The 20,890-nt window shown below is 46.9% G+C and overlaps 1 protein-coding gene across 1 annotated transcript in view; it reads right to left on the bottom strand.

The window, feature by feature from the left end:
- LOC149326774 (uncharacterized) overlaps positions 1–20,890 on the bottom strand; it is a 53,921-nt gene that overhangs the window by 12,894 nt on the left and 20,137 nt on the right. The window contains exon 5 of the mRNA XM_089563967.1: positions 18,730–18,987. Coding sequence (XP_089420093.1) covers positions 18,730–18,987 — 258 coding nt within the window. The remainder of the gene's footprint in view (positions 1–18,729; positions 18,988–20,890) is intronic.

Here is a 20,890-nt window from a genome sequence, read left to right as displayed (position 1 = left end):
CATTAAACCTCATAGACCATAAACCAAAGAAGCAACAACGTTCAAGTCTTCGGTGGCCAAGAGTTACCAGAACAGATAAGAAAACTTCTTCAACCAGGCCCATAGTACGCCCACGAACCGTACCTTAACGCCGCGGACAAAATAGCCATGTCAGGGTATTTTTTTTAAGTTTTTTAATTTGAAGTTTGTTTTATTTCAAACTTTGTTTGTCGGCAAGCTAGTGCCAGAGGAAGACAAAATCTCGTGCATCAACGCATGTGTTTTCGTTCTCCAGCGCAACAAGGGCGCATCGATAAGCGCAGTCTAGTAAGCATTGTTTCTGACTGACTGTTTTCCTGAACCTGTAGATTGTAATGTCCGACAAAGAGGCTACTTCACAGTATTTCCTGAGGAAATGTCCCGATCTAAGGCAGCACAAGCGGTGGAAACGAGCTTTGAAACAATATCCGTCAGAAAGGCCACCGTGGAAAAGCTCACCTTTTTTCTTCTGTCAAATCTAAATCTGAAAACGCTGCTTGCCCTGTCAACGGGGCACCAATCTTCAGCATGAAATTTTCTTTCTTTCCAAGATTCATAAGGAAGACCTTCTACTTCGAGCCATAGCCTCTGCAGAAGCCACGTGACAAATAATAATCTGTAAGTACCTGAAGCATCACCTTTCGAGTGTGTACATAGATCATATACATAGCCGTTGTAAAGTACCTCAGCTACACGAACACAACGACATGCGAGGCCTTCAGTACAGACGTAGTGGACTTGCATTATTCACTTCCATAAGACTGTTTTCTGAGCTCTGCATGCAACTGCATCACGGAGGACAACGAAAAGCACACCTTGAGAGACAGATGTGTAATTTTAGTTGATAGTTTTCTAGAACTGCACCATTTTTTTTTCTACGCTGTATGTTTGCTCGCTGGGCATAGCAACTCTTTACCCACAAAGCGGGAGTCTGCATTTGATGGAGTGCAGCACCGATACAAAGTAAAATCTAGCTAAGCTGTGTTGGTAGATCGCTCGAACATCCGTTAACTGGGCTTCAACAATAAACTGTCGGGATTGTCCACGATTACCTGGTATTTGTTGATCATTCGGGTTTCAGTAACAAGATGATAAACATCCTGAAAGTTTTCAAGGCATGTGGTTGAGGAATAAAATTCTTTGTGAGGCTACCAAACGCAATCTTTAGAGTTTTTTAGGCATAAAGGCCAGGCAGGAAATAAATCGTCTATGCTGGTGCTATAACATATGATAAGTAAAACCAATAATTCCTTTTAGCTCAGGGCACTGAAAGATAATGATCAGCTGCGCAGCTAAAACATGCCTCAAGAATGCCTTAAATATGCGTTTCCAGTCAATGGATAGCAGCTTCGAAGCTCAGTTCAGCAGATTAGAGAAAGGAGGATACCAGCGACAGCTTTAAGCACGCATCTTTTGAGAACTGGTCGAAATAAATGAAACTGACACCCTTGCACAGTACCCTGCCACTCGATGGGAATAAGAGAAACAAATTCACAAATCACATTTCACCAAACTCACGTGTTATCAAGAACGTACAAGGCGATATCAGGCGATATCTCGAGCTATGAAACTACAAGCTATCTGCAAATTTATGCATCGGAAACTAGACTCCAAACAGTGCTGCTGGCAACGGCAGTACTATCTGTGATGAGGAATAATTTGTTCAGAGCACCGAAGGTGTCTGTCAGATAAATTCAGCATGCGGAGCCTAGTAATAAGGCAGACAGGCTGCTGTTTCTCTTAATGCCCTCAAGAGCGCGGAAAAAATATGATGAACGCAAATCTGAATGCAGGCATTGCAGCTCACTAACTCGCATGCGAGGGGTTCAGCTCCACAAGAGTTTTCTACATACATTTAAATAACACAACACGACAGATAGTTGAAGCGTCTCATATCACTAAAACTTAAAATAATTACAACAGCATGGCTACCTGGTTTCTCACTGATGATGAAGCATAATTCCTAGACAAATGTTGATTCCGATGGGCACGTTAGTTTTTGTTGTGTGTTACTAAACTTTTTTATCGTTCTTATATTATTAAAAGATGTGCATGGACCAGCTACAGCCAATGACAACTGCAGCTCAGATAGGCAAGAAAATGAGTACTTCAAAGCAAAGCGGAATCTTTGGGCTACGTAAAAAACATTCAAGAGAGCGAGAAGGCGTAAAAGCATGAGAAAAGCATGAGCAAAATGGCGATGAAAAAAGTAAAAGTTGCTAGGCAATAGGCACAGTCAGCAGGCTAAAAGCGAAAACAAGAAACCGACACCAACAAATAACACGGTAAAAGTAACAATCGTTAAAAAGGGAAAACTGAAAGAAACAACAAAAACATGAACCACCACCGGCCAAGCAATGAAGACGGTAAAACAACTAAAAGTCTTTAAAAGACAGAGGAGCAAAGTTCCGCATAAGGTCAACAAACAAAACAACGCAAAATAAAACACTATAAGGTGAGATGCAGGAAAAACCGTTTGTCAGGATGTCTAGCAGTTAAAACGCAAGAATCGCGTCCGTTCAAGAAAGGACCTTTCTTTCTCCTGTAAACAGACAGATGAGCTGCTGATGCACTCGTCCCCAGCCTTTTCAATCAAAAAACCTTCAATAATCTCCCTTTCTATTCTACTCCTTGCGGTCGCCAGAAACTTGGTGTCTGAAAACATAGGTCGACAATCGTGACGGGGTTGGTTACAATGTAGTGCCATGTGGCTCCCAGACTTGTTTTTTACGTTCAGGAAGTGTTCGCTTGCTCTGTCATTGAAGCAGCGTCCGGTCTGGCCGATGTATACTTTTCCACAAGTGAGGGATATCTGGTAGACAACTGCGGATCGACATTCGGTGTACTGACGGGAATGTTTTACTGAGCAGGTCGCCCGCTTCTTCCGGTTTACCATCGGACACACTCTTGCCAACTTACCTGGGGCAGAAAACACAACGTTCACATCGTACCTGGCTGCAACCTTCTTAACATTGTGCGATAGCTTATGGATATAAGGAATTACGGCAACACGTTTCCTTTCCCTGGGCTCTCTCCTTCCCTCTCCTAGCTTCATTTTCTGTAGTAAGGCTTCGCACAGGCCTGCTATGAGGAAAGGTGAGTAGCCAGCTAAAAGAAGGCGTTTAACCTGGTTATCAAAGCTGCAATCAGCCATGTGCTCGCAACTTTTTGTTAGTGACGCATGAAGTGCGCTAGTTGCGACTGCCCGCTTGACAAGTTTGGAATGCGCACTGTCGAAGGGGAGTAAACCTTTCTTCGATCTAACGTTGTACGACCAACACACTCGCTTACCACTAAAAACCAGCAACAGATCTAAAAACTGGATCCTGTTCTCTTTTGGCATATCCCACGTGAAGTTCATTACACCAGAATTGTCCTTGAACACTCCGACGATGTCCCTGACGGCTTGTGGCATGTCAATAGCAGCAGCACTGTCTAACACTATGAGGAAATCGTCCACGTACCGATAGATCTTGACGATGTGCTTGTCATGTAGACGTTCTTGAACTGCCCGGTCCATGGTGGACAAGAAAATATCCGAGAGCACCGGGGCAACGGAAGAACCAATACAGATTCCCGATTTTTGTATCAGGAGCTGGTCTTTGTACGACACTACTGTGGATTGCAGGTAAAACTGAAGTAGGGTGATGAACCTATCTTGACCTATTCCGGTTGCATTCTGAAAGCTGATGGCTCCGATCTCGTCTATCCTTTGGATAACAGCTGTGAAAAGTCCTTCATGGGGAATGGAGTAAAAAAGGTCTTCTACGTCAATTGAAAAGGCCGTAGCAGCATCTTGCATTCCTTGGCGTAGGTCCTCGACACTTCCAAAGAGCTGCGTACTTGAAATGGGTCAGCTCCAGTCAAAAGGCTCAAGCTGTCACGAAGGAAATGTCCAAGGTGTTCCTGCCAGGTGCCTTTTTCCGAAACTATACTTCGTAGCGGACAATCAGGCTTGTGGGTCTTGCCTGAGAAGAACATTTCAAGGCATCCACTTTTTGCTTTTTCCACTTTTTTCGCTACTGTTTCCAAATGACATTCTTTTAAAAGACGGATCGCGGCTGATTTCTTCCTTGCCTCTCGAGACTTTACGTTCTTAAAATTCTTTGCTATGGCAGCCAGTGCCTTGTCATTAAAAACACCACTCGGCATTACAACAAATCCGCCTTCTTTGTCTGCCTGCATCACATTTAGGTTGTTGTCTTCCATAAATTTCGTGACTTTCACGAGGGGCGGACGTAGCTTCCGGCCGTGACTCACGTTTTTGATGACGCAATCCACACCGTCTCCGATGAGCCGTTCCTTGTCCTGGGTGTGCGTTCGGTCTGCCACCTCCCTGACCATTGCCAACAACCGGGAAGGAGTAGCAGTAGGTTCATAGGAGTACTTAGGCCCTTTCTGTAGAATATTCCTGATGTCCTCTGGAAGTCTGGCGTCTCCGAGAACGGTGACTTGGATTTGTTGGACGATCTTCTCTTTGCGCCGAGCAGGGAGGCTGAGGCGTGCTCGCTGCCACAGAAACTCTGTGCTTTGGGCTGCGAGCCTCTTGTATTCCTCCAATTTCCTGGCTTCGCCACGGCTTCCACACTCGTCCTGGATGACACATCTGAGGCAGTCCTGGTATAACCTAACTTGTCGCCAGTACTCAGACTTCAGCACCTTGCCGACGCGTCGTGCGTGGCCCCAGGATGGCGCCATTCCACCAAACAAGGTCTGAATCTCTAGAGGGATTATTCTTCTCTTGAGGCAGTACGAGAGCACTCTCGACTGGCAGGTGGTGACAGCGACCAGGTTGACCAGGGATATAGCAGAATCGTGCTTAGGTCGTTGACAGAAAAAAGAGCCCAATGTAGGAGAAATACGTTCTAAGAGGATTCTGGTGTGGGCTAGTTGGTTCATGCTTAATAAACAGATTCACAACAGCGCTACGGAACAAGGACAGAAGGAACACGAAAAACGCAGGACGGGCGCTGACTACCAACTCTTTATTGCGTGAAAAACCAGCACAGATTTATACTATTTCCTGGACCACGTGATGCACTGTCATCCACGGGACACAGCGAAGGAACGCTTCACACGTTTGGGGAGTCATCACACAGCTCGACAGAACTCATAAAACGTGCATGCACGTTTTATGCACGTTTTATGCACGTTTATGCACGTTTATGCACGTGCATGCACTTTTTATGAGTTCTGTCGAGCTGTGTGATGACTCCCCAAACGTGTGAAGCGTTCCTTCGCTGTGTCCCGTGGCTGACAGTGCATCACGTGGTCCAGGAAATAGTATAAATCTGTGCTGGTTTTTCACGCAATAAAGAGTTGGTAGTCAGCGCCCGTCCTGTGTTTTTCGTGTTCCTTCTGTCCTTGTTCCGTAGCGCTGTTGTGAATCTGTTTATTAAGCATGAACCAACTAGCCCACACCAGAATCCTCTTAGAACGTATTTCTCCTACATTGGGCTCTTTTTTCTGTCAACGACATAAGCACGATTCTGCTATATCCCTGGTCAACCTGGTCGCTGTCACCACCTGCCAGTCGAGAGTGCTCTCGTACTGCCTCAAGAGAAGAATAATCCCTCTAGAGATTCAGACCTTGTTTGGTGGAATGGCGCCATCCTGGGGCCACGCACGACGCGTCGGCAAGGTGCTGAAGTCTGAGTACTGGCGACAAGTTAGGTTATACCAGGACTGCCTCAGATGTGTCATCCAGGACGAGTGTGGAAGCCGTGGCGAAGCCAGGAAATTGCAGGAATACAAGAGGCTCGCAGCCCAAAGCACAGAGTTTCTGTGGCAGCGAGCACGCCTCAGCCTCCCTGCTCGGCGCAAAGAGAAGATCGTCCAACAAAACCAAGTCACCGTTCTCGGAGACGCCAGACTTCCAGAGGACATCAGGAATATTCTACAGAAAGGGCCTAAGTACTCCTATGAACCTACTGCTACTCCTTCCCGGTTGTTGGCAATGGTCAGGGAGGTGGCAGACCGAACGCACACCCAGGACAAGGAACGGCTCATCGGAGACGGTGTGGATTGCGTCATCAAAAACGTGAGTCACGGCCGGAAGCTACGTCCGCCCCTCGTGAAAGTCACGAAATTTACGGAAGACAACAACCTAAATGTGATGCAGGCAGACAAAGAAGACGGATTTGTTGTAATGCCGAGTGGTGTTTTTAATGACAAGGCACTGGCTGCCATAGCAAAGAATTTTAAGAACGTAAAGTCTCGAGAGGCAAGGAAGAAATCAGCCGCGATCCGTCTTTTAAAAGAATGTCATTTGGAAACAGTAGCGAAAAAAGTGGAAAAAGCAAAAAGTGGATGCCTTGAAATGTTCTTCTCAGGCAAGACCCACAAGCCTGATTGTCCGCTACGAAGTATAGTTTCGGAAAAAGGCACCTGGCAGGAACACCTTGGACATTTCCTTCGTGACAGCTTGAGCCTTTTGACTGGAGCTGACCCATTTCAAGTACGCAGCTCTTTGGAAGTTGTCGATGACCTACGCCAAGGAATGCAAGATGCTGCTACGGCCTTTTCAATTGACGTAGAAGACCTTTTTTACTCCATTCCCCATGAAGGACTTTTCACAGCTGTTATCCAAAGGATAGACGAGATCGGAGCCATCAGCTTTCAGAATGCAACCGGAATAGGTCAAGACAGGTTCATCACCCTACTTCAGTTTTACCTGCAATCCACAGTAGTGTCGTACAAAGACCAGCTCCTGATACAAAAATCGGGATTCTGTATTGGTTCCTCCGTTGCCCCGGTGCTCTCGGATATTTTCTTGTCCACCATGGACCGGGCAGTTCAAGAACGTCTACATGACAAGCACATCGTCAAGATCTATCGGTACGTGGACGATTTCCTCATAGTGTTAGACAGTGCTGCTGCTATTGACATGCCACAAGCCGTCAGGGACATCGTCGGAGTGTTCAAGGACTATTCTGGTGTAATGAACTTCACGTGGGATATGCCAAAAGAGAACAGGATCCAGTTTTTAGATCTGTTGCTGGTTTTTAGTGGTAAGCGAGTGTGTTGGTCGTACAACGTTAGATCGAAGAAAGGTTTACTCCCCTTCGACAGTGCGCATTCCAAACTTGTCAAGCGGGCAGTCGCAACTAGCGCACTTCATGCGTCACTAACAAAAAGTTGCGAGCACATGGCTGATTGCAGCTTTGATAACCAGGTTGAACGCCTTCTTTTAACTGGCTACTCACCTTTCCTCATAGCAGGCCTGTGCGAAGCCTTACTACAGAAAATGAAGCTAGGAGAGGGAAGGAGAGAGCCCAGGGAAAGGAAACGTGTTGCCGTAATTCCTTATATCCATAAGCTATCGCACAATGTTAAGAAGGTTGCAGCCAGGTACGATGTGAACGTTGTGTTTTCTGTCCCATGTAAGTTGGCAAGAGTGTGTCCGATGGTAAACCGGAAGAAGCGGGCGACCTGCTCAGTAAAACATTCCCGTCAGTACACCGAATGTCGATCCGCAGTTGTCTACCAGATATCCCTCACTTGTGGAAAAGTATACATCGGCCAGACCGGACGCTGCTTCAATGACAGAGCAAGCGAACACTTCCTGAACGTAAAAAACAAGTCTGGGAGCCACATGGCACTACATTGTAACCAACCCCGTCACGATTGTCGACCTATGTTTTCAGACACCAAGTTTCTGGCGACCGCAAGGAGTAGAATAGAAAGGGAGATTATTGAAGGTTTTTTGATTGAAAAGGCTGGGGACGAGTGCATCAGCAGCTCATCTGTCTGTTTACAGGAGAAAGAAAGGTCCTTTCTTGAACGGACGCGATTCTTGCGTTTTAACTGCTAGACATCCTGACAAACGGTTTTTCCTGCATCTCACCTTATAGTGTTTTATTTTGCGTTGTTTTGTTTGTTGACCTTATGCGGAACTTTGCTCCTCTGTCTTTTAAAGACTTTTAGTTGTTTTACCGTCTTCATTGCTTGGCCGGTGGTGGTTCTTGTTTTTGTTGTTTCTTTCAGTTTTCCCTTTTTAACGATTGTTACTTTTACCGTGTTATTTGTTGGTGTCGGTTTCTTGTTTTCGCTTTTAGCCTGCTGACTGTGCCTATTGCCTAGCAACTTTTACTTTTTTCATCGCCATTTTGCTCATGCTTTTCTCATGCTTTTACGCCTTCTCGCTCTCTTGAATGTTTTTTACGTAGCCCAAAGATTCCGCTTTGCTTTGAAGTACTCATTTTATATTATTAAAGCCGATCATACATATAAGAGCAGTTTTTGATGGCGATTGAAGTCAGATGAGAATCAGCGCTCGTCGTGTGTCCATCTTTCCTTCCACCCTTGTGTTTCTTTTTTCCTGCGTTGTTGCAATACATCACTTTTTAAGGCCACATGCGACCAGATCCCTATCTCCGTAGGAGACTGGATGGCACATTTAGCGCCCGAAAATGAGGCCACTGGAAGTAAGCGACCTCGAACCAGAAGTCAGCGTTTGGTGGTGCACGAAATTGGACCCTAGCAAGGTTTTTCAGTTTCAGCGTTGGTTTTCTGCTTAGCATATCGTCTATTCAATTTTCCCGTTTTCCACGTAAATGGCTACCGGTTGCGTCGTCATCTGCATGTAGAGACCAGCAAAGTATTCGCGAAAGACATCTCAAAAGTAAGGGTTCATTCCAATGCAATGGGATGACACTAGCACACAACAGGACACAACACGTGCAGAGCCTCCTCTGCTCAGCTCGGTGGCGTCCCGTTGATCTAGCGTCGCCAGCTCTGCTCTTTTTTGTGATGCACATTCCCGTGCTCTAAGTCCATGTTACACCATCTAGAGGAATATATTTTAGGAAGAATAAATGGAAACCTTCGCCAGGCAGTCTACTTTGGAGAAACCGCTTTCCGAATTATGTTTCGACCGATCAGGAGCGAGGGCGGGGATACTATCTTGTTAGGTGCCAACGGTGTTTGTTTGGCTGGTTCACATTAGCACGCCTCCAAAAGGAATGGTACTGCTTTTTCGACGGTGTGCATCCAGTACTGTTTCGTACTGAACCTAATTATGCCTGAATGAGCAATTATTCGAGATGCTTGGTGCAGTTCCCTCTTGAGAGCCCTTGGCACGCGCGCTGCAGCATTTATCTTTCTCGTCAGTCGTTTCTCTCGGGCTGTGCAGCTGAAACATGCCTGTGCTATGTAGTTAGATTAAAAAAGATGTCTGGAAGATAAATGATACACTAAAGAGGTGCACAGAAGCGCCATCGGTGACTTGAGACATAGGCCGCCTGCAATTAGAACCTGAAGCTGGACCATCGAGTGTGAGAATTTCTGCGCCATCGTTCGCGTTTTCTTTGCTGCGCGAAAATGTAACTTTAAGACGCCCTAATCTATCGTGATTCGACTGCTGCTCCTTTAAACTTGGAAGACAAAAACCAGATAAAAAACAATGAAAATATTTAGTACATTCAAATCAGAGCGAAAGCAAGGATTTGTGCCACGTAGAAGAAGATGGTGAGCAGGAAGTGCCGTGGGACAGAGCAGATGGGAGTTGTTGCTGGTGAGCGCCCGAACAATAAAGTACATACTGTCCCGAAGAGGTTTTCCAGTCTGTTCCGGAACGTGTCGCCGGATCAGCGAACCATCAGAAGACATCGAGATAAACACCATCGATCTGTCAATCACCATCACCGATCAATTCCATCAACTCCTTCGAAAGTAACTGCCCTCCCCCCTCGTCCCTTATGACAAAAAAAAGTAAATCGATTTGGGTAGTTAGGCCACATGCGGATATGTGCCTTAGCATGACTTCAAATGTTGGTTGGAGCTTCGATCTACTAGGTGGTACCAAGCTACCACATAATTACCACTCCAACCACTTCCGTCTAGCTACTGTGCAAGCATAATTCGAATAATGTTCTCCTCCAAACCGCTGCCGCTCATTCCCCTTAGCTCGGTGCCCTTAGGGGCGGCGCTATCTGATCAGCGCCCCAGGTTCTCGCCTGGTTACCACCGCCAGCACCTTTGCAGGTAAGTGCCCCGGTGGACAGGTGGGCAGTGGCGCAGTGGCACAAGGCAGGTATAATATGGCAGGTGTTCCCATCGGTGGCACTTGGGTTGCTTGCGTTGAGCAGCGACCCAGGTTGTACTTCACGAGCGGCCTGTCGCGAATAAATGGGCTGCCACCTAACACGGTGAGCAGGTTGCCCACCACCCGCTGGTCAGGTGAGTAGCCTGCGACAAAACCGGCTTCAGGCAAACAGACCAACAGAAGCAGACATACAAACACACAACACCCAAATGCGGCGAATGGGCACTGTAAGCGCTAGCGCGATAAAAATACTGGTTACGTGCCTGCCCACACTCTAGAAGCTACCACCCACCATAAGAGGAGACCGTCGCCCACCCACCTCCACTCTCCAGAAGGCTTTCACCCACCAGAAGCCCATGAGGAGCCGCCCACCATGTACCCACCTAACTCCACTCTTGAGAAGACCGGGAGGCCTGCACCACCCTAAACCCTCCAGAAGCCTCCTGCCTGCACAGCCTGCCAACGAGCGTAAATGAGCTTATCGCTGTACTTTACGTACTTATAAGGGGCCTTTAAACTACAGGTAACCACTCTTCGAGGTAGCGCAGTGGCTAAGGCGTTACGCGACTGCGTTGGGCAGGTGCACGGGCTAGTAACCCGGCCTCGGAGACTGCACCCAGGTTGGAGAATGTGTGCGAAAACGCCCGTGTACTATACGGGTACACGTACAAAATAAAGGCTTCCGTAGGACTCCACAGCGGAAATAGAACACTGAATAACAAAACTGTAAAACAATATAGATAAAAAACAATAGTGTAACTGTAAGACAATACAATTAATCAATAAAAATAATAATAATACAACTGTAAAACAATGTAACTAATGTAAGATTACAACTAATAATACTGTAAGTGTAAAATAAAATGTTTAATGCAAATAATAGCTTTCGCTTAGCGTACACTGTCATCGCTTACCGCGGCCGCTAGTGCACACGAGCAGATAGAGTCATCTGCACGTGCGCGCTGGCGGCTGGCGGCCGCGGTAGGCTGAAGGTGGAGAGCTGGTGGAAGATTAATTCTTTTTTTTTTAGCCGGTGGGTGCCCACAGGTACACCCAGTTTTAATTCGTTGCCTTTATATTGCCGCATAGAAGAAGACGCCAAAGATGCCGACCGGGACTACGAGCGCGAGGATGGAAGAGAAGGAAGCAATAACGCAGGACTCTTTTTGGTTGACCAGTGAACCATTTTTATTTTCAAGCCCTTCTTGGGGTTCCGTCGAGCCGTGACACTGGTGGGGCGTGCTGGCTATGCATAGCACTTCTTCCGGGAGTCCACAGCGGATCTCGGACATCGACACGCCTGTCCATCGCGCTAGCCGCCACCTTCTAAGCATTTCCCGGGAGTACGACCATCTACCGGGCGACTATTCAAACGTCCAAGTTCGCCAGGTCTCCCAAGCCATGGCACCATCCAACCCTGCGGCGGTGACTCTTCACGACACCAAGGTGCCAGAGTGCTTCCGCAGGGAGGTGTTTGAAGATGTGCAAGATTGGCTCGACCAGTTTGAACGGGTGGCAAAGCTCAACCAGTGGAGCGCGGACCAGCAGCTTTGGAAAGTTTATTTTGCCATTCAGGATAATGCTAGAACGTGGTTTGAAAACCACGAGGCCAGCCCGAGGACTGGTCGAGGTCGAGGCCAGTTTGAGGGCTGGTCAACTTGGCCAATGGGCACACCGAAGTGCCGCTGACAAACTTCAGCGACGAGCGTCAGCAAATTCCGAAAGGCACAACTGTGGCCTGTTCGATACCTCCCAAGTACGCAGGACTCTTTTGTGCTGCAACAGGAAGGCTAAGTGAGCAGGGCGCCCGCAACAATCGTCGATGTGGACCCAAATGTGTCGTCTTTAGCACGGGAACGCCTTCTGGATCTATCTCAAAGATCAATTTTGAGGCTGTTGCTTCTGAATCGTGGATCGGCCAAACGCCTTTGACCAAACATCGAATTATCACGGATGACGCGATTCGCTCGATTCGACAAAATCCTTAAGGTGTGGCTACGAAAGAACACGAAGCCATTCAGCGCCAGGTGGCCAAAATGCTTAGAGACGACGTTTTGCAGCCGTCACCAAATCCTTTGGCTTCCCGCGTGGTACTTGTTAAAAACAGGACGGCAGCTTACGATTTTGCATTGACTATCGCAAGCTAAACCAAGTGATCAAAAAAACGTGTACCCTTTCTCTTCCAACGACAATTCCCTTTATCGGCCACGAAATACTTGTTACTTCTCATCAATGCATTGGAAAAGTGGATATTGGCAAATTGAAGCAGATGAGAGAGATCGGGAGAAGACAGCATTCGCCACTCCCGACGTATTGTATCAGTTTAGGGCTCTTCCGTTCGATTTATGCTCGGCACCGGCAACATTTCACATTATGATGGACACTGCTCTCGGGACTGAAGTGGCAAACTTGCCTGGCGTATCTTGACGACGTGATCGGGTTTCCGGACACCTTCGAGTAGCATCTACGCCGTTTCCTAGCTGTGTTTCAGGCCATACGATCTGCGGGCCTCACACTAAAACCCGAGAAGTGCCACTTCCGTGACGAGAAGCTGCAATTCTTAGGACACTTCGTTTGCCAAGAAGGTGTCCGGCCTGCTCCCGAAAAGCTCTCCGCAGTCGCAAAGTTCTCAACACCTACGACGGGTACAAAGACGTTACGGCGCTTCCTGGGGCTTTGCGCCTGTTACCTTCACTTTAATGCTGGCTCCTCACGAGTTGCCTGGCCATTAAGTTCGCTGATACGCGACGACGCTGTCATTCTTTGGGGGTGAAGATGAGCACCAAGCTTTTAATAAGCTCCGCAGACGTCTACAGACGCCACCTGTCCTTGCGCACTTTGATGACGATGCCCCACCCAACCCTGCTTCATATCGATGCGAGCAATGTGGGTTTAGGTGTTGTATTGGTGCGGCTCTAGGATGGTGCAGAAAAAGTGATTGCTTATGCCAGCTGGACTCTGTCGAAAGCAGAAGCAAACTACGCGGCAACAGAACAAGAATACCTTCCAGTGGTATGGGCGGTTACGAAGTTCCGCGCTTGCTTGAACACTCGCCCCTTTCAGGTCGTTAGCGACCATCACTCTCTCTGTTGGCTTACGAACTTGAAGGAACATGACGGTTATTTGCAAATCTGGAAAGAATGATACGAATGCTGACTGCTTTTCGCAAGCAACGGTCGAACCTTCCAACATGACCGATGAGGACAGCGCCTTTTATGACGCAACACTTTCCGAACAGCAGCGAGAGTTCCAGAAATTGCTCCCTGTTATTGATTTCTTGGAGAAGCGAACTACGGTCCAAGATTTTCGCACGAGGACTCTCTTCATTCTTTACTCTCAACGACGTAATTTACGAGAAGAACCTGCTTCCTGGGTTTGGTTATCACTCGTCTACTCGTCGTTCCAACAGCTCTCGGCACTGAAGTCTTGCAAGCGTGCCACGACGAGCCAACCGCCGGCCACATAGGCTACACCAGCACATTGGCTAAAGTACAGCTCGGGTGACTACTGGCCGAAACTGCCGGCGACAGTGAAGCACTATGTACGGACGCTGCCACTCTCTTAAAGTTGTGCGAGAGCCTGTGCACATAATGCTTTACCTCAAACTTCATTTTCTGTTGCTCTACTGATGAATTTTGCTGAGATAACTGGGTGTGTTATTTTTGTAGCTTTTTCCTTACAGCCTCTGCGACTGCCATAAGAACATAAGCAGGGAAGTCAGCTTCCCTAAATATTCGAACCTGAGTGCAAAAACTTATTCCCCCTCTGTGAAGACAGGACTTGAGGAGTGCTGGCCTAAGACGTGTGTTTGCTATGCCTCGTTTGATAAGCTTCGTGTGGGAAGAGCCGGAAGACAGTAGCGCTTGCTTGGATTGAGGCTTGTAAGCCCAGCAAAAATGCCCAACAAGATTTAAAAAAACAGTGAATATAGAAAAACTGAATGAAATCATGAGCTGACAATGCGATGGAAAAAGCTAGCAAACTCATGATCCATTTGATTAGTGTTAGGATCGAGTTCGCGAATAAACGAACTCACCTCTAGAAGAAAGTTTAAGAACAAGGAAATGGTTCACATGTCTAAAAATACGGACAACGCGCTCATCGCTCAAATGGGGCTGAAGCATTCGACCAAACTTAGCCAAAAAAATTTCACATAGCAAGGGGCAACACTTTCATCAATCCAAATTCCATGTTTATGAACGGAGCAGACTGCGAAACGAATTAGTGACAATAGGGCAGTAAAACACATTTACGGGCAGTAACTTAGCGATAATAGTTCCGTCCGCCATAAATGATCGACTGTTTTTTTCCTCTTTTTATGCACTACTTACTATTAAAGTTTTCTGTGTTCAATCAACACTGCATATTTAACAGGCAATGTTCTCCACTTCCAAATGGGATGAAAGTGTCTGTAGATGTATTGGCACTTGTTACGTTTGCGTTTATATTTGTTGACAGCGCTTTTTAAACACATGACATGTCCCTCGTACACTAATCCTCGTTTGGGTAATAGGTACGTATTGAAATAAATAAATAAACAGACCGAGCGAGGACAGCGAAACCAGGGACATCAGAAATGCTGCTCGCTTGCGTGGTTGCTCCAAAAGCTCTCGGCCATCGCAAGCAGCTTGTGATCGTGGAGGCACGGCTGCTACGTCGGCCGTTTTTGAAAGTTGGAGGGACAGCACAATGAGCACTGCCTTTTTTGCCTGCGCCAGCCACAAACAATGCCAGTAAGGTTCAATTTCGTTCCTGAAGAAGATCCTACTTCAGCATCGGGAGTATCGATACGTTAAACTCTTTTCTTTGCTGCAGATGATAAACATATTCGGCATATTTATCCTTCATTACTCATGCCACTTGTATCGCGATATTATATTGTAATATTGTGTCTCGTAAGCGCAATATTCTTAATACACATCCCCATTCCAGTGTGCAGAACTTTCCTCCTTATCTATGTAATGCTATAAATGGTCCTTGATATCGATAAATAAATAAATAGTACTTGGTGAGCTTTGTAGCTCAAAACTCTCACTCGGGCGTTTGCTGTAAATGTGAACACCATTAAGAAAACTGCTGCATTTTATCCCGAAAGAGAGAACTCCCAGGGGCTCTGTAGTCCTTTGCACTCGTGGTTAGATTATTCATATGAATGTGGACACACACTGGGGCTTCTTTATTTCTACATTTTATTTTGATACTTAGACACTGAAACGGAAAGATGCGAGGGAAATGCATCAACTGCTTGTCATTGCAATTAATGCGTACCTGTGTTCGTACCGCCTTATATTACAACAGGCAGAGGTGTTCTACTGAGTCTTTTTCTCACTTTTGCGTGCATTTTGGCTTAACACTAAACTTTTGCCGCCCTGCAGGGTCCGCGTAGTTCCAAATAGAATGCTTAAACAACGTGTATTCCCATGTCATGGTTGCCACTGTCTACATTTTGTCCCGTTAATCATTTCAGGCTCTTTGATGGAAGGCTAATGTTTCGCTCTTTTTAAAGGTGCATTGTCTTTCATTTATTGTTTTGATCGTTTCATTACTACGTATCGCCCGCCTCTGGTCTGTAGAAAGTAAAGCAATGAAGAAGGATCGGGAGGGTAGCGTGAGTCCCCTAGCCAACGAAGAAATGGTAACTAAAAATGGGCAGAAAGTCAATGAAACAAATACGAGGAAATGCCTGATCGAGTTCGCGAGCCCAGGCTAAAAAATGCTCTTGTCGAATTGTTGGCAAGTAGACATTGGAGCCCATCTCGGTCCTCGTTTATTTTGTTATGTGTTGTCAAGAATTCCATCACCCTTCTCCCCCTACCTCTCTTTTCTTTAGTCGGGTATACACCCTGGAGCTTCTGGCAGCTATGTTTGGACTCCTTTCTTTACAATTTAGTGGGCTGCCTCTTATTGGTGTAATAAGCCAACTACTCATCACTGTGGACATCGGTCGATATGGTTCCGAAACCTTACCTTTCTGCAGCAAAAAACTTGACTTCACATTCACCCAAGAGCTGTCATGCCACGGAAATCGAAACGTCTAATACACTGTGATATGTGTTAGCCATGGTAAATTACTATCAATACTATTCTTCCCTCTTAAATTGGTTTGGTTTGGTTTATTGGAGTTCAGTGTCACAAAGCAACTCAGGCTATGAGGGACGCCGTAGTGAAGGGCTCCGGAAGTTTCGACCAGCTGGAGTTCTTTAACGTGCACTGACATCGCACAGCACACGGGCCTCTCCACACGGGCTTCTCCTCCAAAGAAATTCAACCGCCGCAACCAGGATCGAACCCGCGTCTTTCGGGTCAGCAGCCGAGCGCCATAACCACTGTGCCACCGCGGCGAGGCCCCTCTTAAATCTTGTTCAAAGTTAATTGGAAAAGGTTCAGCCCATGGGATGACATATTTCCTGATTCTTCTAGTTGAACGACTTAGCAGCGCTCTGCAGTTAGCAGCGTGGCTTGCAGAGTTGGCAGGAGTCACAGCCTAAACCTCCTGGCGACGACGGATGCGAATATTTGAAGGTGATATATAATTTTCTTCAATGGACTAAGCTGGTTCATGAAGGACATAAGATTGACAGGTATCAATGACGACGCACGCAACCGGCGGGAGCATAAGACTACGATTGCCCTGTCGACGGGTGCATTCTCAACGAGTCAAAACCAGAGCATGAGTATTCCGATAGCGTTAAACTTCCGTAATTTACAGGCCGCGTCAGGCCACTCGTCCGCTCGATGCGACGAGGAGGCCTGACGTGGCCTGTAAATTACGGAAGTTGAACGCTATTGGAACACCAATTTGCTAGTTTTAACTTCAAGAAGTACTACCGCATGACTCCCGTGTCTACGCCACAGGCTCCCAGCCTCGGACCACCGAGGTAGCAGCGCCTGTCTTCAGTGAGGCCAGATCGTGGTTCTCCGGTCGTCGGACTGAAGCAGGCACTGAACCCCTGTGTACACTATGAGTTTGTCTGCCGGTCTCGTTCATTAATTTACTATTGTTTTAAGGTCCCCGCGGTGGCTCAGTGGTTATGGTGCTCGGCTGATGACCCGAAAGACGCAGGTTCGATCCCGGCCGTGGCGGTCGAATTATGATGGAGGTGAAATTCTAGAGGCCCGTGTACTGTGTGATATCAGTGCACGTTAAAGAACCCCAGGCGGTCGAAATTTCCGGAGCCCTTCACTACGGCGTCCCTTATAGTCTTAGTCGCTTTGGGACGTAAAACCCCCATAATCCATAAACCATCTTGTATTCCATCTTCTCTTAAGTAGCAATCTGCATGCATTGAATTGTTTTGTAGATCACTTATGAATGACTAAAAATTCCTCTTTAATGTCTCTAAATTTGACTGAGACCGACTCTCTGGCTTGTGACCCGCGAAAGATAAGCATCGACCCCCCCCCCTCCCTCTCCCCACCCTCCTTCTTTGTACTTTAATACGGGCTGAGATTGTCAGGCTATATGGCGGCCTATCTCTTGAGGGACCGAAAGACTTCCGCCACTGGAGTCTGGAGGCGCACATCCCTGCCACGCATGTGTCATTCAGCACAGCTTATTTTTAGCAGTGTTCGATGTCCAGTAACGCCGGATACGCACGGCTTTCCTTTCATTGCAAACTCTCAGCTGACCTCGGGCATGGCTTCTCTGGGATCAAATGTTAAGAAAGGTGTGTCTTTAAGAAACCTTGTTCCCACCCAGAACTATGTTAGACATAGCGCTCTTTGCCAAGAGTTGCTCTTTACCCTTTGCAGCATTAACATCCAGTCACCATTTTCATCATTTGTCATCGTGTGTCCACGCTTGGCGTAAGGCTCTACAAGTAATCATCATCCTCAGCCCTGCTATGCCCTCTGCAGGACAAACGCCTCTCCTATTTCTTCGGAATTAACCCTGTCATTTGCCGGCTGCGGACAAAGCATCCACGGGAACATCTTAATTTTTTCCGTGCACCTAATTTCTTGTCGCATCAAGGTATACCCTTCCTTTCTCTTGGAATCCCCTTCGTTACCCTTAAGGGACAGCGGTTATCTTGCATTCGCATTACATACACTGCTAAAGCACATTTCTTACTCTTGATTTCGACTAAAATGTCCTTAACCCGGGTTTATTCCCTCGCCCACTCCGCCCCTTCCGTTACAGCTATCACTTTTATTTTCATAGCTCACTCCGTTGTCCTTAACTTAAGCAGAATCCTCCTCTTTAGCCCCCACGTTTCTGCCCCTAAGGTGAGTACCGGTAAGATAAAGCTGTTATATACTTTCCACTTGAGGTTTATTGGTAAACTCCATTCATGGCGTGAGAGAACCTCCCATATGCGCTCCACCACATTCTTAACCTTCCAATTATTTCCCTCTCATGATCCGAATAAGCGGCAACTAGCTGGCCTAAGTAGACGCATTTCTTTACGACTTCTAGCACCTAGATACCGCTTGTAAACTACTGTTCTTTTGAGAGACGTTTCAACATTACTTTGGCTTTCTCCGCGTTAACTTTTAGACCCGCTGTTCTGTTCTGCCTGTCTCATTCATTAATCATGTTTTGCAGTTCATCTCCAGATTGACTTAGCAAGGCAATGCCATCGCCTTGCAACAAATCAAAGAAAACTTAGGTATTCTCAAGTCATACAAGTCCACAATATGTAGTGCAGTTTGAGGAAAGAGCTCACCCGCAGTGAATTCCTTGATCTCTTCGGCGAGACTCTCGTCCGCCGCAACGCCCTGCTTGCACACAATGATGGCTGCCGGGTCATCGTCAGTGTCCTCCCTAGGAACAGCAACCACAGCTGCCTCCGCAACTGCCCAGTGGCCGTAGAGGCACTGCTCCGTCTCTGACGGGTTCATGTGCTTTCCCATACGGAAGATGGTGTCCTTGAGCCGTCCGACGAGAAATAGTCGCCCCTCGTAGTTGTAGTACCCGAGGTCACCTAAAAAGGGCAAGACGAGAGTTGAGCGATCTTGTTGGGACGTGTGCGCATGCAAAGCGAATAAATAAATGCTCCATTAGGCTGCATGTTGGCAAAGAAATCAATTGCTTCATTCTATTTTTCCAATTTCAACTTAAGTTATTTTTTTCTCTACTTCGGCAGAACCCCGTAGCCTCTGCGAGTTCATCTCTTGGGGGTACAATCGTTGGCGCGCCATTAATGGGTTATGTCTCACACAGCTCTACAGCATGAAATCTAAAAAAAAAGAACTTGCTACCATCCCGTCGTGTTTCCAACGCGAAAGCATAAAGAGTTGGGGTCGCAGAAAACCCGGTGTCGGCGTAGTTGGCGTTGTTGAAGTTGGAGGACCAGTTGACATCTTCATAGGTATCCTCGGCCGGTCCTCCAAATTCAAATCCACAGCAGCTGTCTGGTATCAGTGCACGCGTTAAAGAACCACAGGCCACAAGAATTACTGAAGCCTTCCACACTACTGTTTCCGTCATAGCCTGAGTCACTTTGGAACGCAGAACGCCTAAACCCAAGATCAAACCGAACACGGTAATAACACCACCCATTGCACCAAAGCGCAAGCTATTCGCCCTTAATTTCACCTATACAAGAGACATAGCGGTGTTACGCAACTGCTCATGGCAATCAACTAATTCCTTTATCGATTCGGACGCGGTTGCTAACAGCAAAATGAAAAATGTGCGTGGAAAAAGAAATGGCGCAATGTCTGTTATCGGGTCCCGTTTCAACATTCGCATACTCATAATTACTTATGAACTCATAAGTACATAAAGACACCTCACGAAGTCAAAGAACACGCCGCGGTGCCTCAGGGGTAAGCGCGCTCGGCCACTGAGCCGGAGTACTCGGGTTCGAACCCCATCGCGGCGGTAGCGTTTCGGTGGAGGCGAAACCAAAAAGGCGCCCGTGTATTGTGCTATATCAGTGTACATTAAAGATCCCCAGGTGGTCGAAATTATTGCGGAGCCCTCCCCTACGGCACCTCTTCCTCTCTTTCTTCTTTCACTCCCTCCTTCCTCCCTTCCTTACGGCCTGGTTCAGGCATCCACCTAAGATATGCGAGACAGATACTGCGCCATTTCCTTGTCGCCCCCCCCCACACCAAAACAAAACACATCTAATTTTTAATTTGAACACCACAACGCATTCACTGGGTCCACTTTTATTCAGTTTGAACTAACGAGCCTTCGTGGCGCGTCCATCCAAACCTGGACTTGTCGCCTAACTAACGGGACCTGAGAATCCCGGTGAGGCCCATTGTTGCGATACTGATGTAAGAGAACCCCTAAGTACTGTAAATCTTCGGAGTTACACATGATGCCGCTAAAAAAGTCCACGCTTGATTAGGCAGGGAGCTGTCTGTGTTTTTGCAAGCGCAAGATTGCAATATCTTCACGATTTAGTGATTTAGAAGCTTATATATGTAATGCAGGTGTTGCGTTGTGCAAGGAAAAATGTACAAGCAACTCATAGAATTTTCGCGACTTTTGTGTGGCGCTCTCAATGGCAGCAGATGCGTCTGGACAATATGGTGGAGCTGGTCTTGAGCATTTGTTTCTTCATCAGCTTGTTTCAAGGTTTTTAACTTTTTAAAAGATTAAACCATTCTTTCTTCCTAGCTGTCTTTAACAGACCATCACGTATTCATTTGTCTATTCTGTTTGCGCCCACTGGTCATAGGAGTGAGGTGCCTTTGTGGACTTTTCTCAAAGAAGTCGCCGACACATTCCATTTCCTCACTGTATGATTTTCCTTAGAATTCCTATTCCGTCAATCCAGACGACTTGAAAAAAATTTATCGAGACGTTGTTTCCTGCACCGATGTACTGGCACGTTTTTCTCTCCTTTCTAGATAACAGTGTATTAAAGC

This window comes from Amblyomma mixtum, chromosome 10 (assembly GCF_055824585.1).
Source record: "Amblyomma mixtum isolate Tamu chromosome 10, ASM5582458v1, whole genome shotgun sequence".
Classification (NCBI taxonomy): Eukaryota; Metazoa; Arthropoda; class Arachnida; order Ixodida; family Ixodidae; genus Amblyomma; species Amblyomma mixtum.
This window is presented reverse-complemented; position numbering and strand designations above follow the sequence as displayed.